This window comes from Diabrotica virgifera, chromosome 8, assembly GCF_917563875.1.
Source record: "Diabrotica virgifera virgifera chromosome 8, PGI_DIABVI_V3a".
Lineage (NCBI taxonomy): Eukaryota > Metazoa > Arthropoda > Insecta > Coleoptera > Chrysomelidae > Diabrotica > Diabrotica virgifera.
This window is the reverse complement of record NC_065450.1, coordinates 124,066,863-124,090,501: the sequence shown is the minus strand read 5'-3', so window position 1 is coordinate 124,090,501 and position 23,639 is coordinate 124,066,863. Positions and strand designations below refer to the sequence as shown.

Here is a 23,639-nt window from a genome sequence, read left to right as displayed (position 1 = left end):
TTTAAAATTAGAAAATACAACTCTTCCATTCACCCTTGTATAATGCAATGCAAGCAAAATTTGTGTGTTACTGGAATAATACCAAATGATGCCAATACATGTACCTACAAACTGGTGCAAGAATCTTGAAAATCGGAGCACAAATAATAAAGTTATAAATTGTCAAACTTAATCAAAAATTTTGGGTGGCAGAATTTTGTGCCGGTGAGTGTAGATTGGGCAGATAATCCCGGTTTTTCAGACGCTAGGGATCTTTTCATTATTCCGATTCTTGTCTATGAGCATATTATGCATTTGTCCTATAGGTGTTTGACATCTAATACTGCTTGTTTGACCTCTTCCATCGTCGGGGGTTCTATATTTTTGGCGTCTCCCTCAATATGATGCATATCCATATTATGCTCTTCATTTTCTTGCATCATTAATAGAGTTTGGAAATAGGTTTTCCAGACCGATTTTATTTCTTTTGGATCGCTAGTTAGCTACCTTTTTTTATTTCTTCAGGGTTCATTTGTTCAGGGTTTTTATCCTGTTTGTTCTTCTCTGTAGGCGTTTCGTTAGAGTAGACTACAAGTTTCTGAATATATTATTTATTAACAGAGTTAGGCAAATATTCAAGAGTGCATATGCGTATGCATTTACATATTTTTGTATTTTCTCTTGAATTTTGCATATAGTGGTATATTTAAAAATACGGTGCATATAATAGGTTTTCAAAACGAATTGCGCTTGTTTCTTGGAATAAAATACTGCAAATGGAATATTCCAAATGAAAGAAGCTTAAGAAGAAACCAGGCCGATTCTGTATATTCTGCGGTACTGTACTGAGTAAAATAAAATTAGATATAGACCCCCCACTAAAATAATAAATTCCTGCTCAGTGTAACGAGCTCAAAATTTTTGATGTGCGGAATATGAAAGCTCATAAGTAGCTCATAAATCAGCGCTATTGGTTTTTTAATTTTTGCAAGTGGGGTGGGGGGGCAGCTCAACACGGGTCACATCTTGTATACTTGTTGCGGCCCTTTTGTCTATCAAAATATCAATTTGATTGTTGTTTGTTTCACCAGGCTTAATTTATGTCGCTTTGTGTATATGGCGGTGTGGAATAAACAGTTTTAGAATCCAAAATATTATTCAGAATTAAAAAAAAATGTAGTAATATAGCGGGTATTGTATTAACAATATTTAAGTTAATGGCGACTTCTGGTTGTATCAGGTGCACATATTTTTAACGTGTCGCACCTCCGGTCAAAGAGTGTCATAACTCAAAAAATTTTAGAATCGGTTTTATTGCACCAACAGTTTAATAAAACTATAAACTCCTATCTCACAAAGTGTCACGTCTATTGGGACCGTGCAAGTTCGGCAAAGCGACCTCTATTTCTACGCTCTGTACTTTTATTCGCACTTTTAATTATATTGGCCAATTATATTAGTCCTGGTTGCTGGATAATTGTCAAGACCATAGTCCAAAAAAATAATAAGAAGAAAAAATAAGATGCAGGTTATGTTTAGCAAACGTAAACAATTGTATGTAGTAAATAAAATCAGTTATTAAAATGCAGTACTGCAAGCAAAATACAATTAATTAAATTTACCTTTATACAGTGAGCACGTAAAGGTTGGAATAAATTCATTTTCTCGAGAACGGACGATTTTGGAAAAAAATCCCGAAAGAGGTCAATTTTTATTTTTAAATTGCGACTTTTTGGCATATACATTATACTAGTGACTTCACCCATCTGGGCGTGATGACGTCATCGATGATTTTTTTAAATGAGAATAGCGGTCGTGTGATAGCTCATTTGAAAGGTAATTCAATTCTCTATTCAGTAATATAAACATTAACATAATTATTTATACAGGGTGTCAAAAAAAATTGTTTTGGATTCAATTTATTGGCATAAAAAGAAGAATGTATGTAATTTATTTAATTCAAAATACATTTTACTGCTCTTAGAAAACAAAAAAAAATGTGTATTTGCAAAATAATCATTGCTTTTCGCTTAAATTAATTGTTCAAATTGTCACGGGGCTAGTGGGTGGCTGCTTTAATATTGAATTTAAGCAAAAAACAATATTTATTTGCCAAATAAACATTTTTTCCTGTTTTCTGATAGCAGTAAAATGTATTTTGAATTAAATAAATTACACACATTCTTCTTTTTGTTTCAATAAATTTAATTAAAAAAAATTTTTTTGGGCACCCTGTATAAATAATTATGTTAATGTTTATATTACTGAATAAAGAATTGAATTACCTTTCAAATGAGCTATCAGACGACCCCTATTCTCATTTAAAAAAATCATCGATTACGTCATCACGCCCAGATGGGTGACGTCACTAGTATGATATATATGCCAAAAAGTCGTAATTTAAAAATAAAAATTGACCTGTTTCGGGATTTTTTTCCAAAATCGTCCGTTCTTGAGAAAATGAATTTATTCCAACCTATACGTGCTCACTGTATAATAATTGCATATCATATCAATATTGTGGAGCAATATATAATTTTTCTGCGTCACTGACAGAAGGTATGAAATATACGTCAATTTGACAATTTCAATTGACAATATGAATTATTTAAGATAGATGCAATATTTCTCCGCGACTCGCGCACTGTCGTTTCTCGTTTCCCTTTCCAAGTACTTGCACACCGCGAATATGGGTGAAGTATTTATTGTTAGATGACACTAGTGTCATTATATGATTATCCAAAATCAACGACGCACCGAACACAACCAGTGTCACATATCGACTTCTGCAAAGCATGTGTCCATCTAAGATGTGTATAAAGTCGTTTGTCGGGTTAAGACAGTACTTTATTCAAAACAATCAGCGTATGTGCATAAGAAAAGTGACACATTTATCACTTATTTATCTTTTTTTTTAAGTATTTTGTGTTTAATGCTGTTACTTGTATTTAAAGTTAATAATAATAGTCTCCCATTTTATACCGCTGACGCGGCTTTGGGATTATAACAGGGCTATATCTAGGGCCTACGGTATACAAGGAAGGTAACAGGGCCAGTGGTAAGCGTCAACCGCTTACCCCTGGTTTTACCGAACGTACTCATTTTATTCAGGCTGAATACCTGGCTGAATACCTGGGCCTGTAGACATTTTTAAAAATGTCTAGTTGTTCTTGCCGGCGCTAGGATTTGAACCCCGGCCTACCAGCACTCGAGTCAAGCATACTACCGCCTGAGCTACGCCGGCATTTGTATTTAAAGTTACATAATTAAAAGTCTGTTAACCAGATAATAATAATTATATTATATTCTGTAGTGAAAGTGTCACTTTTGATAAATAATATTTCGTATATTTTTCGTTATTTTATCTGTATAGTGTCACAACTCAAAAAATAATTTTTTTTTTAAATATTTTTGTACTTAAAACGCTATTTTATAGAGCTTCAAAAACCAATGTAACTGAATAAAATAGTTATTATTCTAATTTTAATAGTTTTTGAATTAAACCCGAAAATGTTGTAGGACAAACTTTAAACGTCATTTTCTCGAAACTTCGCTTTTTTGACTTATGACACTCTTTCTAGCGGTGGTGCGATGTATATTTGGTATCAGTTTCAGAGACTGTATTGCTCAGAATAATTCTAACATCATTGTTTTCTCTAAATGAATATATTATACAATTATTATTTTTTCAGCACTGATAGAGGAGGGATATCATAGCACCAATCCATATCACAATTCAATTCATGCCACCGACGTAACTCAAGCAATGCATTGTTTTCTGCAAGAAACAAGGGTAAGTGAGTTTTATGCTATACCTATATTTATTTTGTGAAAGAACTAAATGTAATTAGAAAATGTGTTGTTTTAAAATTTGAAAATTTATTATTTCATAACTACTTGCTAAATACTACATCTGCAAAATACCATTTTATGTAGTAAGATATTTTTTCTACGACCGTTTAATAATATGCTCATTATTCGGTATTTTTGAATAGATAATAACACCCATTACTTTACCCGTGAGTAATAGTTCATTACTCACGGGCTGAAGTTACTCACGGGTCATTACTCACGGGTTGAAGTGAGATTCAAGTGGTGCATAGCACTTTTAATATACATACCTATTAGCAAATAAAATTACTCAAACTTGTTTATTTAATAAAATAATCATTGTAATTTATATCAACAATTAAATTCGAAAAATGTTAAAGGATTTTTAACTGGAACAATGGGTTAGTATATGTATTTTTTACGTTTAAATTTTAACATTTGACATTTTAAGATTGACGTTATTAAAAGTTAAATAAACAATCGGTATTAATTCCGCAAAAGGACTTACGGATATGAAATTTATATCAATGAATTCTGTTTTACTTACTGTCGAGTGTCGATTGTACAATATATTTTTATTCAGAGCACACGTTCTTTTTCATGTAATTGCCTTAAAATATATGTATTATTTTTAAAAGCCACCGCCATCCGCCATTCCATGACACTATTAATGACAACTGTTTGATTGTTTCATAAGCTCAAGGAGAGCAATTCTAACAGTGTTGCCATAGTTGTATAAAATATGTTTTCTTATGAAAAATAAAATCTTTCGATTTTAAATAATGTTAGTAGTTGATAATTATATTTTTCTACTAATCCAAATAAAAAAGATCGTAGAAAAAGTATAGTATTCTACTTGCATGTAATGGCTATTACTCACTCTGATGAATTACGACACTCGCATACGGCTCAAGTCGTAAACTTCATCATCGTGAGTAATAGTCATCATTACATGCTCGTTGAATAATATACTATTATTGGCAATTAAGATATTACAGGTGAACCGTAATAGGAATAGACGTGAACATATTGTGCGCACTAGCAGATTTCAAATTACGGCACAGAGCGCTCAGTTGATCGACAACCGCTTAGCTGTTTATGTGGATAGTTTTACCATATACACTGCGGTGCAAAAAAATCGATCCACTAAAAATTTGGTCATTTTTGATGTTTCGAAATTCCTAAACCTGTCGTCCGATTTAAGCGATTTTTTACCACGTTATACGCTCTGAGCTTCGCTGGTGTCGCTCCTAGCGGTTACTAATTCAACTTTCACCGGTAATTTTTAAATTTATTATTTAATTTTTATCGCTTAATATTTACAACGCTAAAAAGTAATTAAATTGTAATAGATTTTTTTAAGATTTTGCTAATCATTTTGACGTTCTGTTGATGAAATATTAATTTCTTACTTCGGATACTTTCACAATTATCATGTAGATGGCGCCAAGATTAATTTATAATTACATATTACAGAACATTAAAAAACGCAAATTCAGTATTTAAAACGTAAGTATATTTAAGGTAAAAATATATACCACAGCTTTGATCACCTAATATTTTTTTATAATTAATGTTTTTAATTTTAATTTAAAATTAATCACTTTGACATTTATGTCAAATTTCCGGTAAACTTTTAAAGACTTGTCACTACTGGCGCTCACGAATTTATAAATATCCCCTCTACGTACGAGCTCACAGCGTATAGCCTTATTCATTGACAATATCGCTATGATAATATTGTTGCTAGACAGTCAAACTGTCATTGTATACCGGGTGTACGAATAAAACTGCTTTTTTCTCAAAGTAAGCATCACCCTCTGGATTATTCTAGCATTTATGAAATACTGAAAATAAAACCCAACTATAGCCTCAGGTTTTCTTAACATTTTGTCTTTCGATTCCTTCGCTTATGTTGGATAATAAAAAAGTTTGGTACTTTAACAACTGGCCATGTTCGTCATCAGTACAGGGTGTTTTCTAAATAAGTGCGAAAAACTTTAAGGGGTAATTTTACATGAGAAAATAATGACAATTTGCTTTATAATCATATGTCCGCAAACGCTTTATTTCCGAGATACGGGATGTTCAATTTTTTTTACAAACTGACGATTTATTTATTGCTTTAAAACCAGTTAAGGTATGCAAATGAAATTTGGTGGGTTTTAAGACGTAGTTATTGCACATTTTTTAACATACAAATAAAAATTGTATATTCACCATTGGCGTGCGTACGGGTAATATTATCGGTCATAATACCAGTTTGCTCGCCAATGGTGAATATTAAATTCTTAAGTGTATGTCAAAAAATGTGCAATAACTACGTCTTAAAACCCACCAAATTTGATTTGCATATCTCAACTGGTTTTAAAGCAATAAATAAATCGTCAGTTTGTAAAAAAAATGAACATCCCGTATCTCGGTAACGAAGCGTTTGCGCACATATGATTATGAAGCAAATTGTCATTATTTTCTCATGTAAAATTGCTCCTTAAAGTTTGTCGCACTTATTTAGAAACACCCTGTACTGATGACGAACATGGCCAGTTGTTAAAGTACCTAACTTTTTTATTATCCAACATAAGCGAATGAATCAAATGACAAAATGTTATGAAAACCTGAGGCTATCGTTGGGTTTTAATTTCAGTATTTTATAAATGCTAGAATAATCCACAGGGCGATGCGAACTTTAAGAAAAAACACAGTTTGATTCGTACACCGGGTATACAATTGACAGTTTGACTGTCTAGCAACAATATTATTACAGCGATATTGTCAATGAATAAGGCTATAACGTGGTAAAAAATCACTTAAATCGGACAACAGGTTTAGGAAATTCGAAACACCAAAAATGATTAAATTTTTAGTGGATCGATTTTTTTGCACCGCAGTGTATTATAGGTATAGGTTTGCATAAAATCTCGATTTTTAAGAATAGGGAACTTGCATAAATTTTTAAATTCGAAAAAAATGTTATAAATCACAACACAACATAATTTAAAACATGTATCAAAGATAAAAAAGTTTTGTTTGTCTCTCGTTTGGCCCCTAAAGACGATTAAAAATTCAAATTAAAACAGGTGGTCCAAAACGCATCGTGACGTCACTTGGTTTTACATTTACATTTTTCCAATAAAGTAAACAGAATTTTAAATTAGACGTTATAAACGTCAGTAGAAAATACATTTATGTGACGTTACAAGTGTTTTTGATCGTTAGACCTATTCATAGAAAATGTGTACTTTTACAAAATGGTTTTATTTTCAATAGTAAACCTTCGTTCCTTTCCTTCAAAAACAGTATAAAACTACAATTTTAACAAACTGGTATATATTATTACAATGACATACGATAAATGTCATTAGAATATAAATATTTTTGACTTATTCCACGACGATGAGCTTGTCAAATACCCAAGTAGGTGGAGGCCAATAAACTAAAGAAGGAGAAGAAGAATATACCTAAATATAAGGTTGTGTCTAGGTATACGTTACCGTGTACGCAAATAAAAAAGTTAGTGTCAGTGATTTCTTATTTTTTATTTGTTTAGTGTTTGTTTTTAAATTAACTACGGAGTGTGGACAATTATTTAGTTCTTTTAATGAGTTTAAGAACATTTTAAAACAGTACGAAAAAGATAAGAGACTATAAATTAACATATATTTTTTTTAGTTATAAATGAAATAGTGTGTATTACCGTAAAAGATTAAAATAAAAAGAAGACCTAAAGCTTTCACAATAATAATTAACTTGTTCTGAAGCTATTATCCTTGTGGCATTTTTGTAATCAACTATTCTAAATGGGAACTAAGCCACAATTTAACCAAAAAATGATTTTATTAACGTTTCGACGTCTAAATCGGACGTCGTTGTCAAAATACAAAATATTATTAAATTAAACAAAAATTGTGTTGCTTAGTAAAAAATTTTTCTAATAATTTATTTAATCTGACTAATTTTTGTATTTTGACAATGACATCCGATTTGGACGTCGAAACGTTAATAAAATCATTTTTTTAGTTAAATTGTGGCTTATTTCCCATTTAGAATAGTTGATTATAATAATTAACTTACGTATAAAAATTATTTTAGCAATATTTTGTACGTGTCATATCAACTAAATACATATATTTATTTTGCTAACCTAAATATATACTTTTATATATACATTGATTTATTACAATTAAGTTTGAAACATCTAAATAGTTCTGCTTCCCTTCCCTTAACAAGTATTTTTCTATCAAACAAACACTAAACATATCAAAATAGCATGTACCAAAATATACAGTCACTGCGCACGTTAAATAATGAAGTCACTGGCTTGATCAAGTTTAATTCGCGTGTACCTAACTTTTTTATTTGCGTACACGTTAGAGTGTACCTAGACACAGCGAAATATAACCATAATAATAACTAATGTAAAACTATGTGACGTCACGGGTCGTATGAACTATTTTATACCGCAGAAGACTTTAAATATGTATTTCTAAGTTATTACGAGTTTTTGAAGCGTGAAATTTTGGAAATCTCATTTTTAAACAAAACTGAACATTATTATGTAACAAAAAAATGTGCAAGTTCCCTATTTTTAATAATAGTGATTTTGAATTTTCTAATAATTGTTCATTTAATCTTAATCTAAAAATGGATCAACAGTATAAAGTGAAGCGAAAAATTTTAAATGTTCAAGCTCGTGAAATAATACAATCTGTGTTAAAATTCGCTCGTGAAAACGAGAAGCAACTGCTGATAAACTTTAAACTTTAAACTTAAGACTTAACTTAACACTTTAAACTTTAAAAAAGTTCCAGAGCATGTGGCTTATATTATGACAGGTAATTTGATAAATATTCTAATAACAAGAATAGTATATATCTTAGATATGTGGGTTGCATTTTCAGGAGTTTCTGTGTGTAGCATCAAAAATATTGCAAAAGGGGGCCACGAAATGCAGCAGGAAGTATATCCCGTTTTGTCACTCACAATAAGAGACGGACAAAATCTTCAAAAATAAAATTACAAACAGTTGCACAAGGTCTGTTGCGTCGGTAAATTATTAATTTTCATATAGCTGAAACAAGCGGCCACTGTAAATAAAATGCATAAGATATTTGTTGACGAATTTGCTTGTAAAGGAGGCAAAGAAAGTATGCGTTTGAAAATAAGGAATCTCTGGTCTCGTTAAAAAAAAACAGAAAATAATCGAAAACTTTTGATGAACAAACATTATATTAAGACACCTACGATTACAGTATGTAAGACAGATTAAATACAGTTGAGTCCGCGAGTCTTTACCCGTGCGTCATTAATACCTGGCGAGATAAAACACATACTTCTTATCTAGCATCATTCTCTTCCACGCATGAAACTCATGACAAACTAGCTGCCGTTTGTTATTAAGCAAAAACACATGTTATTTTTATGAACCATCTAGACTCACTGAATTGAAGAGAGATAGGTACAAAAAAAGACGATTCGGTGTGTTTTCATATTTTAAGGTGATACAGTAGCGATCAACAGGTAGCCAAAACGCGTTCCAAGATTGCGGCTGTAATTTTCAATATTTTTTCGAGATATTTGGCACACGTATTCTTAATATAATAAAGAATGGCGGTACAGAGCCCAATTTGAAAAATATATTAATATGTGGAAATTACTCTGTAATTAAATACAATATTAAAAAAACGAGCCTGTACCGCCATTAAGAAGAACAAAAAAATACACTTTCTTCAAATAAGCTTTTTTATCCGATGCCTAGATTTTGTGTCATTTTGGAACTACTAAAATTTTTTATTTCATTAGTAGTTCCAAAATGACACAAAATCTAGGCATCAGATAAAAAAGTTTATTTGAAGAAAGTGTATTTTTTTGTTCTTCTTAATGGCGGTACAGGCTCGTTTTTTTAATATTGTATTTAATTACAGAGTCATTTCCACATATTAATATATTTTTCAAATTGGGCTCTGTATCGCCATTCTTTATTATATTACGAATACGTGTACCAAATATCTCGAAAAAATATTCAAAATTACAGCCGCAATCTTGGAACGCGTTTTGGCTACCAGTTGATCGCTACTGTTTCCTCTTAAGAGGAAACAGTAGCGATCAACAGGTAGTAACAAACGCGTTCCAAGATTGCGGCTCTAATTTTGAATATTTTGTCGAGATATTTGGCACACATATTCGTAATATAATAAAGAATGGCGGTACAGAGCCCAATTTCAGAAATATGTTAGTATGTGGAAATTACTCTACAACTAAATAAAATATTGAAAAAAGGAGCCTGTACCGCCATTAAGAAAGACAAAAAAATACACTGTCTTCAAATAAACTTTTTTATCCCATGCCTAGATTTTGTGTAATCTTGGAACTACTAAAAATTGATTTTTTTATTACAAGAAATCGAACGTCACTGACTTGGCAACATGTCGCGCCTATGTGTATAAAACTTATTGTTTTTGATGGTATAAACGTCACTGTCAGTGTCGAATTACCGACGCTCTGTTGCCTCACTTTTGATAGTTCGCGGAACTTTTGTAATATTGGACCGCGTTTGTTGCCACCTGTTGATCGCTATTGTATCACCTTAAGCCCAATTTGTTTGACGTTTCTGCTTTGTTTACTTTTGTGGCTGTCAGTCAGTTGAATTTTTTGCGGTTTTTGTCGAATTTTTGCGTTTTGAAGTTTCTTTATATTACACAAACAGTTGTTTTCACAACTAATGTTATATTGGGCTTTGCAATTTTAAGGTAAATAATTATATTTTGGCAATTAATATTTAAAACATACAAACCTAACGTCATTCACACAGTAAAGAAATTATTGTGTTTAGATTTCCGTCAAAGTAAATAAAATAACAAAAATAAAATATGTTATTGAATTTTTTTAAAAATTGTTTATTTATTTATTAATCAATAATAATAAAAGAATTTATTAAGCTACTTCAATTGTAGCTGTAGTTCTGCACAAAAATTTTGAAGCAAAACTTACATTTGACATTTTATATATTTGATAACGTCAAATTTTATAATAAAACCCGTAATCGGAACAGTAGCCACTTTCTGTCAGTTGTTATTGCGTGAAATAAATTTCCGACTTATTTCGTATGCTTTAAATGATGACGCACGTGTAAAGACTCGCGGACTCAACTGTAATTTAGGAACGAAAAAAGATTTATTGTGTTTACTGATGAAACGTCTTTACTTTCAAGCAATACTCGCGGTAATAGTTGAACTGATGGAACAAACAGTGGGTTTAAAAAACCCGTTTGCAAGGGCTAACGTTTAATCATTGTGGGTGCACGAAACAAAGCAGGTTTCGTCGGTGGATCCTATGTGAGATGAGAGTCCCAAACAAAATTTGTCTCGTAATGGACAATGTACCTTATCATAATACTCAAGAGGATAGAGCGCCAACATTTGCAACAACAAATAGTAAAATGATAGATTGGCTAAAAGCTAGAAATATCCCTTTTCCTGCTAACATTCTCAGACAAGATCTGTATGCTTTTAAAAATTACATAAGCCGAAATATGTTAAATTTGCTGTTGATTTCATTATTAGAAATAAGGGACATGACGTATTAAGGCTCTCACCATATCATCGAGATTTAAACCCGATAAAGCTTGTCTGGGCACACTAAAATATTATGTTGGAACACAAAATGTAGATTTCACTTTTAATTCTATTCAAAAATTGTCGGACGTGTTCTTTGAAATATTATCCGTAGAAGAGTGAAAAAAATTGTAGATAAAGTAAAAATTATTGAGGAGGATTTCACTTCAAAGGAGCCATTAGTTGATGCTGCCGTATAATCATGTACCTAATATTAATTTAGGTGAAGATTCAGATAGCAAAGATATATTCTCAGACTCATACAAAGACGACACCGATAAGAATTTTATTTGATTTTGCTTATTTAGATTATTTATATAGTATAAAAGCCAGCACTTCACTCTCGCCGAAGTCGATCGAGGTTCAACAAGTACGAGAGTGTAGACGGCGACCTTGTGTAACTTTGCCTAACTTCGTTCTACTTCCGAAATCTGTAGGTCTGGTCAAAGTGATCTTTGTCGGTACCGTACCGCTCTTTGTCGGTATCACACTTAGAACGAGTGTGTAGAGAGGATACTTCGGACTTCGGTCAACTTTGGCGAAGTAACTTCGCCGAGAGTGTGGAGCCCGTTTAAAGAATTTATAGTAATCGAATATTGTTAAATATCCATTTAAAAGTTAGATACAAACAAATTTTAAACAACTAATTGTAACTCGTTGTAAACAATTATTCATGTAAACAGTGGCTGCGTTCACCAGAAATAATCGGTTTAAGTTTCAACTGAACAGCTGTCTTTCAGCGCTTTAAAACTACGTTCAGTCTGGTGAATGGTATTTTTCCGTTTGACACTTTCATAGTTGGTTTTGTTTTGTGTTCTCGCTTCTCGCATGTTTTATGAATTATGAACTTAACCTAAAACGAGATTCGTTGATTTTGTTTATTTTTATATCGTACTATCGTTCAACGATAACTTGGACGTGTCTTACACAAATTTAATTAAAACATGGATAATATATACTACCTTTATTGTTGTTTGATAATGAAATGAACAAGAAATAATTTTTAGTGCTGCTGGCTGTGCTGGACTTGGCAGAACCATTGGAGGATGATGAAGTATTCCCACCATAAATAAATAATAATTGTCACGAGAAATATGAATTATGTTGAAAATATTGTTCCTCAATACACAGATTTACAATTCCGTGATTTTCGCTCTAAAGAGAGCATCATAAGTGTTATTTGCAAGCTCTATATGCTAAGTCCTAAGTCACCAAAAATACGTCAGTTAAAACCGTTAAAATGTCGACTAAATGTCTTACATTAGGATGATGATGGATGAAATTACTAAGGATCTACCCTAAGGCATTATATAACCTTCCACGAAGCACGTGGGTTGTTGAGTTGAATTCTCTGTCTTCACATAGGCCAAGTTGGTTTTTACCTTTCTCTATGTGAAGTTGGCCTTCGAAACTTCTGAAGATGACATACTTTATCAGTAACTGTGGGCACCAGGTTCTCCGGGGGGCGGTTCTATTGGCGTATTAGTGTTCAGCGACTCCAGAAACCTTCAAGTATTCTGTTTGCATCAATTTAGTGCCGATAACCCACGAACCTCCAGGTGACGGACCTTAGTAGTGGCCGCGGGCACCAGGTGCTCCGAAGGTCAGTTCTCTTGGCGTAGTCGTGTTCAGCTACCCCAAAAACCACCGACTAACACATTCTGGCCCTTAATATGCTTATTTTGACATGTTTATGCACTTTTGGATGCATTTTATGCACTCTAAATGCAATTATGCATTTCCACCCATTTTTCTATTGTAGTCATTTTTATATACCGTTGTTTTTAGTGCTAAATGACCTGGTACATGAAATATTTATTTGATAACTGCAATTTGCTATGATTATTTAAAAATACAAGACTGCTAATTTGTTTGTAAAATATTTTCCTGACATTTTAGATTACATGTAGTTTGAAGTTCTTGAATATATTGTATTTTAAGTATGTATCTTTTTCTATGGATGCTATACAATGTGCAACTTCTCTCACGACTTACATACATTCAAAATGAACAATTCCTCAGGCAGTGAGAAAAGTCGGCCATTGCAGTGAGAAATATTTTCTCTCACGGGTTCACCGCCGGTTTACATACATGTGATCGCCATTTCCATGGTAACATGCACAATACAAACACAATTATTTTTGTCAAACAAAATGTGTTTAAACTTGTCAAAACTTATAAAAATTACCTTTTAAGACTGTTCAACTGTGAATTATAATTTTAAATAAATAAAGTATATACATATTAAGAATATTAAATGCCTATGTGTATATATGTATTTTATTTCAATTTAGGAATATAATATACCTAAAACCACCTAAATTATTTAATTTTGAAGTTTGAACTCTTGACAAAAACGCATCCATAGAAAAAGTACAGTGTACAACACGAGATAAAATGACATATTTTCTCTCGCTTGATTTGCAGCACTCGCCTCGTGCCTCGGCTCGTGCCAACAAACTTCTGCGCTCGTGAGAAATATGTCTTTTTTCTCTCTTGTTGTACAATATACTATTTATAATACTCATGTTTATAGAAAAAAGTATTTCTCACGTTATAATTTACTATTTTTTACATAATTGGAATAATTTATATAATTTAAGACCATACTAAAAATGTAGAATTCAAACTTGAAGTCAATGATTGTTACTATTAAATACCCATTTCTTACTTACATTTTTACATTAGATTTCCATCTATACCTAATTGATGAGTAGAATAGGTATTGTGTTTTAAGTATTAATAGACTACTAGAAAAATCAAATATTTTATATTATTTACTTCCTCTTTAAATTCTTTGTCCAAGAGTCTTCAATTATGTGAAGAAAACAAGTGAAACCTAAACTAGATAATGTCTATTGTACTGTAAAGTTTTTGTATTTACCTTAGAAAAAGTTGTCTTGTATACTTATATTTTTATTGGTTTTCAAGTTCAACCATTTTACCTCTCACAAAACATGTATGCTTTTTGGATAGATAATATTTATTTAACCGACAGTATTTCATAAACTATGTAAAAAATACTTATTTCATAAACTGCATTTAAAATTCGTTGGAAATATGACAATACAACTACTGAATAATATTTTATAAATTATTTTTCAAAATTTCAAACTTATTAAAGTTGCTCCAGTGTAAAGTTTGCCAAATGGCGCTTTGGTAATGGTAATTTTTGCCTTTCAGCCATCGATATCTACTCGACATGTTGCTGCCTTATCAATTTGGAAAATTTCCTCTTATCGACTTTCAGTCAAATGAGTAAGTAATCAGTATCAAATCCTGTGGAATTCTCGGGACTTTTCTTTATCGTTGATATGTATCAAGAAAAATCGCAATAGTTTTGCCAAAAACATGGCAAAAGAATATAACAACTCTCTACTCATACAAACTGCAACATAGGTGTCTCTTTGTGCGTGCTATCTGCATGCTGTATTCGGTTCTGATTGAGTTAAAAATATGGTGTATGCAATTTGATTATGCCTTATACAGGGTGAGTCATGAGAAACTGTACATACTCCTACCTCGTATGGAGGTCGCTATGGGGAATTACAAATGACCATTAAAAAGTGTCTGCTCCCATTACAGGGGGAGTTGTTAATTTTTACAGAAATTTGTATTCGTCATCATTTTTGAACGGTAAGATCGATGTGTCTCTTATTTTAGTCAATCGTTATACTATTACCACCTAATCAACTACTTTATTCAAACCAGAAAAAAATCAGGTCCGGCTTTAAAAAATTATTTCGTTTTGGTGTTAGAAAAAATTTCACCCTGTATACGGTTTTTGAAAACTATAATAGGAATTTTACAAATTAGACGAATAGGCAATTAAAATGGTATATTTATTTTTTCCCCACACGATTACTTAATTCTTTATAAAAAAATCAAATTTGACTATGAATTAAAAGTTTGGTGAAGTGAACCATAGATTAAAAAAATACTTTTCTTGCAAAATTTATTTAATTTAACAAGTATTTAATTTATACATATGTATTGATACTTCCACAGCTTGTGCTATATGTTGTAAATAATAAAACTCTTTTAGCTAATTTCCAGAATTTCAAAAGGAACAGATTCATCGGTTTTTATTGAAATATCAGAATTTTATTTCAAAAGGCAAAATACAGTTAGTTTATTTTTGAAATTAACGAAAAGAAGATATGTACATATTAGGTAGAACATAACGTCCGCTATGACTTTTCCCATGCGTCACGATTCATTTTCAAACAAATTAAGTCAAAGCATAAAGTAAAACGAACGTCGATGTGAATACATATTGTATACTGCATACTATATACTACATACATCGGCGTACGTTTTACTTTATGTTTTGACTTAATTTGTTTGAAAATGAATCGTGACGCATGGGAAAAATTATAGCGGACGAACAATACATACATAAAAGAACTTAAGAAACAAATAAAACAATAAAACAAAATTTTTTTGAGATTTATAGCAGATTTTCGGAATGAAATCCACCTTTGTCGGACCATCAACTGTCTAATAGACCTCCTGAGAGTTAAGGGATTATTTCTAATAATGTTACAAGAATCAATAATTTTATCAATTACTTAGTTCTTGTCGCGTGTTGATATTTTCTCGATAAACCATTTCTTTAATCAACCCCATATGGAATAGTCGACAGGGTTAAAATCAGGTGATCTAGGGGCCATGCTTGAGGCCCTCTGCGTCCTATCCACCTATTTCCATGTTACATGAAGATGTTAACGAACAGCAACTGAGAAATGTCCCCAAAAAAAGTGTGATGCCCCATCGTGTATAAAGTAATACTTCGGGCGGCTGCATTGGCAAGTAGATTCGGCAAAATATTTTGTAAGAAATCTAAGTACACAGCACCTGTCAACCGTGCATTAAAGAAAAACATTCACTGCAAATCTATACTGCGAACGAGATTCGCGAATCGCATGGGGATTTTCGTCTGCCCAAATATGTGAGTTGCGCGAGTTATTTATTCCATCTCTCGTGAACTGGGCTTCGCCAGTAAATAGGGTCGTATACAATAAGAGATCATTCTTCGCAATCCACTTAGCAAATTGTAATCATAGGCTTTCATCTCCTGGATGCAATCGTTGGACTTGTTGGATGTGATAAAGATGTAAATTATTATTTCTTAACACTATGTCAACTTTTGGTTGAGAAACACCTAATTGTCTGCTTACTTACCTCGTACTTATTTTAAGATCTGCTTCGACGGCACCAATTATGTGTTCTGCTTGGAAATGATCTAATGCTCCTCGTTCAGATTTTGGTTTAGCAAATGTTCCATTTTCTTTTAAATAATTAAACACGGATGCAAACGTTAGATGATTCGGAACTAGACGTTTTGGAAATCGTCTTTGATATTCTCTGCTGGCAGCCCTGCCATTTCCATCACAAAACCCGTAAACAAAAATAATGTCTGCATATTCTAAATTTGAAAATTTATGTGGCATTTTGCAATTAATTAAAATACTTTAAATAACGTACACTACCTCAAAAAAAATGCAAAAAAGTAAAAATAGTGTAAGAAACACAAATAAATAATAACGATGGCGAACGAAAAGTCAAATTGTGTACTCAAACAACGAAAATATCAAATTATCATAGCCTTCTAAGATTCACTTACATTTTTATACACATACATATTAGGTTTGTTCTAGCATCAGTTTCAAACGGTTTGAAACCATCAACGAATAGATAGAATAGAGGACCAGCGCGAGTAGAGGGGATAGCACTGGTGACTGTATTATGTTCTCTCACTGACCAACTATTTGCTGACGGTTTCTGACTACTTTGAATGCTTTCTAGAACAAACCTAGTATTAATACATGGTGAGAAGGTAGTGATGCAAAAAATGAGGGGAAAATATTTCTTTTTGTTTTTGTTTAATTTGGGTTTATTTGTTTGGCTCCGTTTTACAAACAAATATTATCAAGGGGATGTTTTAGTATTATTCAAAACAACCTGTCCCTTTTGAAATTCTGGAACTTGGCTAAAAGGTTTGTATTACTTAAAACGTATATCACGAGCAGTGGTAGTATTATTACTTATAAATTAAATATTTGTTCAAAAAAAAATTAATATTTGTAATAAAAGTTAATTTTTTTAAATCTATGGTTCACTTCACCAAACTTTTAATTCATAGTAAAATTTGATTTTTTTATAAAAAAATAAGTAAGGGGTCGTTTATTAATCACGTGATGTTTATTTTGGCATTTTTTACCCCCCCCCCTCACCCTTGGTGATACATGGTGAGGTTTAAGACCACCTATATCACGTGTATTGTGACATTTCGTGATTTCTTTATGGACCACTCCCCCTTTTCCAGCCTCACGTGATTAATGGACAGCCCCTAATCGTGTGGGGAAAAATAATTAAGCCATAATTGCTTATTTGTCTAATTTGTAAAATTCGTATTAAAGTTTTCAAAAACCGTATACATGGTGGAATTTTTTCGAAGACCAAAACGAACAATTTTTTTCAATCCGGACGTAATTTTTTTCTAATTTGAATAAATCAGTTAATTACGTGGTAATAGTGTAACGATTGAATAAAATAAGAGACACATCAATCTTACCGTTCAAAAATTATGACGAATACAAATTTCTGTAAAAATTAACAACTCGCCCTGTATATTATTAAAAAATGGGAGCAGACACTTTTTAATGGTCATCTGATATTTCCCATAGGGACCTCCATACGAAGTAGGAGTATGTACAATTCCTCATGACTTACCCTGTATTATTTCTTTTATTTTCTTTATTCTTCATCAAATATTAATTTCCATAACACATCTATTCGTACATGGCAATCTGTATAATGCATTACAAAATAATTTCCAAACAAACAACATTTAACTAATTTTAAAATCATAGTTTCAATTAATTACAATATTTTAAATTAATGGTAATTTGAGCTAAAGTTCTAGGTAAACTTCTAATTAATACACTACATTGTTTGTTCACTGAGATAATTTTATTAATTAGAATAATATCACAACTGGCTGCATCTTTAATTGAAAGTTAAGTTGCACTAATTAACTTTTTACTATTTATAACTACCTATCCGTTTTCACCTTGAAGTATTCATGTCTGTCTGTCCATCTGTAAACAAACTCCTCTGTTATTATTAGATCAGATATAGAATGGATATCTTAACAATACATAGCTGCCTATAAAAATATTTGAAATTTTCAGTGATTTTTTAGGTTATGTTGGAAATTTTTGGCTAACTTTAAAATAATGTGTTTTTCTGAATTTTTCTCTCAATAAAATAATGTGTTTTCTGTTCTTTCGAATGGCATAGACATAATTATCATTTTCAACGTGGAAAATCCTTAAAAATCGAAAAAAATTGTTTTTTCACATTTTTCTGCAGTTTTTGATTCATAACCTCTACAACATAAATACGGTTCAATTAATGATCATTTACATTTTTATAAATATGTAGTCTTACCTTTACAGTCAAAATCAGCTATTAAAACTATGATTTTTCGCCCACAGCATGCTCAAAAACCAAAAACCCGGTTTTTTGGCGTTTTTACTTAATAACCTCAAAAATCTGTCAAAAAATATTTTTTTTAACTTTTAAAAAATTTAAATTTTGTTGTGATCGATAAAATGTACCTAATATAATTAGTACTTAAAAAATGATTGGTCTGCACGATTATTTGAATGTCGTATAATAATATCGTCCCACTAATGGTACCCTGCCAAAGGTTTATAAAAAAATCAACAAATTAATTTTTCTATCGTTTAAAAAATTTTTGTAAATTTTTGTATTGATCGATAGAAAATGTTTTTATAAAAATTCTCGTTGCGGTTCTGATTCTGAAAGCGTGCTTAGGTTAAAAAAAAACACGCCAGTTTGGTGCCGTACGAAAGGAATCGCTTCTAGCCACGTTTTTGGGAAAAACTCAAAAGTCAGTCCTCACTGCCTTCAAAGCCACTTACTACTTACGTAATAAAAATCTTTTTATTAAACGTTAATGAGGAATTATTATTTAAATAAAATATTAAGTTATTCAAATTACTTAATTGATTAAATAGTGCAACCTAAACAGTGCAGTGTTTAAAGGGAATAATAAATTAATTATTAAAAAGTTACGACGTGCTCATGAAATTACAAAATTCAAATTAAAATAATATACAGTATGGTGCAAATGAAATTAATAAATTCGTTATTTCGTAAGCCGGTGAATTTAAGAAAAAATCCCGAAACAGGTCGATTTTTATTTTTAATTCGGGAAGAGTCGCGCTCACTTCTGTCACGTCAGCAGTCGCGCGTTAGATTTTATCTAACAATACTAATATAAATTCGAATTTACAACAAATTTCTAACAATTATTAATGCTAATTGGTTTTCACCAAAGCCATAAATTCCACAAAAAGAAGAAGAAGAATAAGAAGAAAAACAATTTAAAAAGTAAACCTACGCATTACTACACCCATCCTCAGGACACTTAGGAGTGGAAAATTATGTTGCAAAATTATTCATCTAGTTATCACGAAAAAGGGTAAAATGTTAGATTTTTTCTAACGGCGCGACTGCTCCCGGGTTAAATTGTGACTTTTTGGCATATACGTCATACTAGTGACATCCATCTGGGCGTGATGACGTAATCGATATTTTTTTTAAATGGGAATAGTGGTCGTGTGCTTGCTCATTTGAAAGATTATTTAATTTTCTATTCAGTAATATAAACATTAACATTATTAAAAATGAATAACCATTTTCAATTTCGTTGCAAAACGAAAATACAGCCGAACCATATTCTAGTCCAATCAGAGAGTGCGGCAAGTACCTCTACCGGTTTCGAAACTTATTAGTCTCTCATCAGGAGGCACATATGCTGCTCTCCCCGATCCAACCAAAACAAACCCCAGCGTGCAGTCCCGGATTGCAACGAACGAAATGGCATAGATGCCCTAGCGGCAACAGCTACAAGACTAAGTTTTCACTCTAATGGCATATAAAACAACATAATGCTATTCTACACCCCACCAGAATGAGAACAATGGGAACCTTCTCTGGTTACACCTCCGAGGCTTCTACAATATGCAAGCCATACGGATGCTGAGACTAAGGAAGATGAGAGAATTCTACAATTTACAATTCACGTCCCATCTGCTCAGGGCATCTATGCCATTTCTTTCGTTGCAATCCGGGACTGCACGCTGGGGTTTGTTTTGGTTGAATCGGGGAGAGCAGCATATGTGCCTCCTGATGAGAGACTAATAAGTTTCGAAATCGGTAGAGGTGCTTGCCACATTCTCTGATTGGACTAGAATATGGTTCGACTGTATTTTCGTTTTGCAACGAAATTGAAAATGGTTATTCATTTTTGATTTACATTTACTCTGATTGGAGTACGAAGGGAACCATTCTCGTTGGAACTTTACCGCGCTGAGCAGATGGGACGTGAATTGTAAATTGTAGAATTCCCTCATCTTCCTTAGTCTCAGCATCCGTATGGCTTGCATATTGTAGAAGCCTCGGAGGTGTAACTAGAGAAGGTTCCCATTGTTTTCATTCTGGTGGGGTGTAGAATAGCATTATGTTGTTTTATATGTCACTAGAGTGAAAACTTAGTCTTATTAACATTAATATTTATAAAGAGTGGCCAAAAGAAATGGGTTGAAATAAATTAATTTACAAAAAAAGAAGAATGTATCTAAGGACTCCGCAACACTCCTTATGGAAAAGTGGCCCCGCTCAAATTTAACCCAAGTTTGGCCAATGATAGTTCTCAGTGCGTAAATTAAACAAGAATGTGTGTGTACTTTGTACGCACGTAAGAAGTTATACTTCTACTACATATTATGTGATTTTTAAAACAATACCAAAAATTTTAAAAAATAAAAGAATAAAACGCACACAAACACATTGAAAAATGCCACAAAGAAAAAATGATTTCTGAACGATAATAATTGTTGGCAAAAATATTAAATACGCATTTTCTGAAAAAAAAATTATATAACAAATATACTTACAATCATAACATGCATAAAAAATAAAAAAGTAAAACTTGCATCGGGTATTGAACCCTTGAATTTCGTGCCGCTTTGACACGTAATCGAAGCGTAGACTCACTCGTCCAATCCCACATTATTTATCATGTGGAAAAATACGGTAACTGAACGTTTTACTGTTTGACAGTTGTTTTGAAAATTAAATTATGTAGGTTAAATTTTGTGGAAGAAAATATAAAAATATAACAAAACAGTAAGAAAACAATATATTAGATGAAGATTGGTAGAACTTTTGTTGGTAATCAAATTAAGTATGTAAATCAAAGCATTACATACCTACTAGATAAATAAATCTACGCCAAAAAATCATAATTTAAAAATAAAAATCGAACCTAATTTGGGATTTCTCTCTAAAATCCGCATTCTTGAGAAAATAAATGTATGTATTTCAACCTAATACAAATGTATAATTACAATATGATTATAATAAAAACTATTTACCAAATTAGAATGAGTTTTCCTTGTCCAAAATAGTCCAAAAATCCAAAAATATAGGTTTATGAAAACTATTTAAAAAGGCAGTATAACTATTAACTAACTTTTGTTTGTTGTTTCTTTTCACACAAATTTTAAAACGCAACAACCATAAATAATCTAACTACAGCTGTGCCACAGCCGCCATATTGAATAATTTTTGACATGTCATTTGAACATCCAATCAGAACAAAGTTATAATGCGCATGCGCCCGGTCGCTAGGTTTTCCCATATAAAAATTTACCCTCTATCGCCGGTAAAGAAGTATAACTTCAAAAACTCCATGGGACCTAGGTCGGAAAAACTATTATTCGGAAGCTACAGCTTTCTGAAGTTATTCGATTCATGTGCTCGGTATACGTTAAGTGCACTAATTCACGGCCAAATGAACGAAAATTTTATTTCTGAAAAAAGAGTGACTCATTTTCTTCATGTATATTTGCGTGTTGCATATGAATTTGTAGTCAAAAATAAATGCATTGTATTTTAGTCTTTAGAAAACCTGAGAAAATTCTTTAGAAAACTGAAGAAGTGCGATAGAAAATGTGCTGCTAGAGCGGCATAAGAATCATCATATTTTCATGAATGCTTCACGCTATCTTTAGAAAACTACTGAACAGTGGCGGATCTATGGAGTGAATAGGGGAATTCTCTCCGTAACACGGTCCAGAATTAAAGAAAAAATTGTTGAAACGTAAAAACTGCATTAACTGACATGAAACACTTCAACTACAGACAGAAAAATTCAAACCAATAAACTCGATAGTAAGGAAAATTAAGGCAGCTTATTGCATATAAGTTATTATCTATGTCTTTTATCTAGTTTGGGTTTATCTATTTTGTCTTTCAGTGCCCCCCGCCCTCAAAGCACATGTTCCGCCACACTGAAGCACCTTCAGAAAATTGAGGAACAACCACAACAAGACATCTTACGTTTTCACGCATGCAGAATAGAGTGCGTCTAAAGAACATAAGATGTGCAGACGAAACAGTAGTTTTTGCAAATCGCTTAGATGGTTTGCTAAGAATAATAATAATGTCAAAGTAGAGACAGGGTTTAAGTGACAGTTTCCTCATGGTTTTGTCGTTTTGTTCCATATAATAATGGCAACAATTTGTTAGTACAATAATAGATCGTGTTAGAACATCACCCATTCAAATAAGGGTTATCGTGCAAAATATTTGATCGAATCTAGTTGTGCTATAGCTCCTTGTATTTGATGATTTTTTTTTCTAAAAAAATCTTAAAAGAAATTCTGCATAATATGCAGAATTAACGTGATATTTTAGGTATTCTCAATGCAGCAAATGTCAGTGTCGCGGTTCTTCAGTTGTTAAATCGCCGGTCCGGAATATGAATGACGTAACTGCAAATGTTGTCAATTCCTGTTTATTGCGTAATTACCTTCTAAAATACTGTATACTGTATACAGATGATACAAAAGCGACAGAACTGTAACTATTTGCTGCGCCACCACAGGGTAGTGCCGTCGTTATTGAAATATGCACCATTTTAGACCTTGTTTCAGATGAAGAATGACGCAACTGTAAATAGGGTTAAAAATTTGGGGACTAAATTAAGATAATGAAATTCCGACCAATAGGGATGAAGATAAGAGCCATCGCTGTAAGAATAAACGACATAATAAATATTTAACAATAGTTTTTCTGTACAAAAAAATTTTCAGATCAAGAATGATGCAACTGTAG

General features: G+C 32.0%; 1 protein-coding gene across 2 annotated transcripts in view; it reads left to right on the top strand.

Moving 5' to 3' along the window:
* The window catches only part of LOC126889827 (uncharacterized), a 787,508-nt gene that overhangs the window by 538,855 nt on the left and 225,014 nt on the right, over positions 1-23,639 (top strand). For both annotated transcript variants that reach the window (XM_050658511.1, XM_050658513.1), the window contains one exon: positions 3,672-3,772. In XM_050658511.1, coding sequence (XP_050514468.1) covers positions 3,672-3,772 — 101 coding nt within the window. Of the gene's footprint in view, positions 1-3,671; positions 3,773-23,639 lie in introns of those variants that run through there.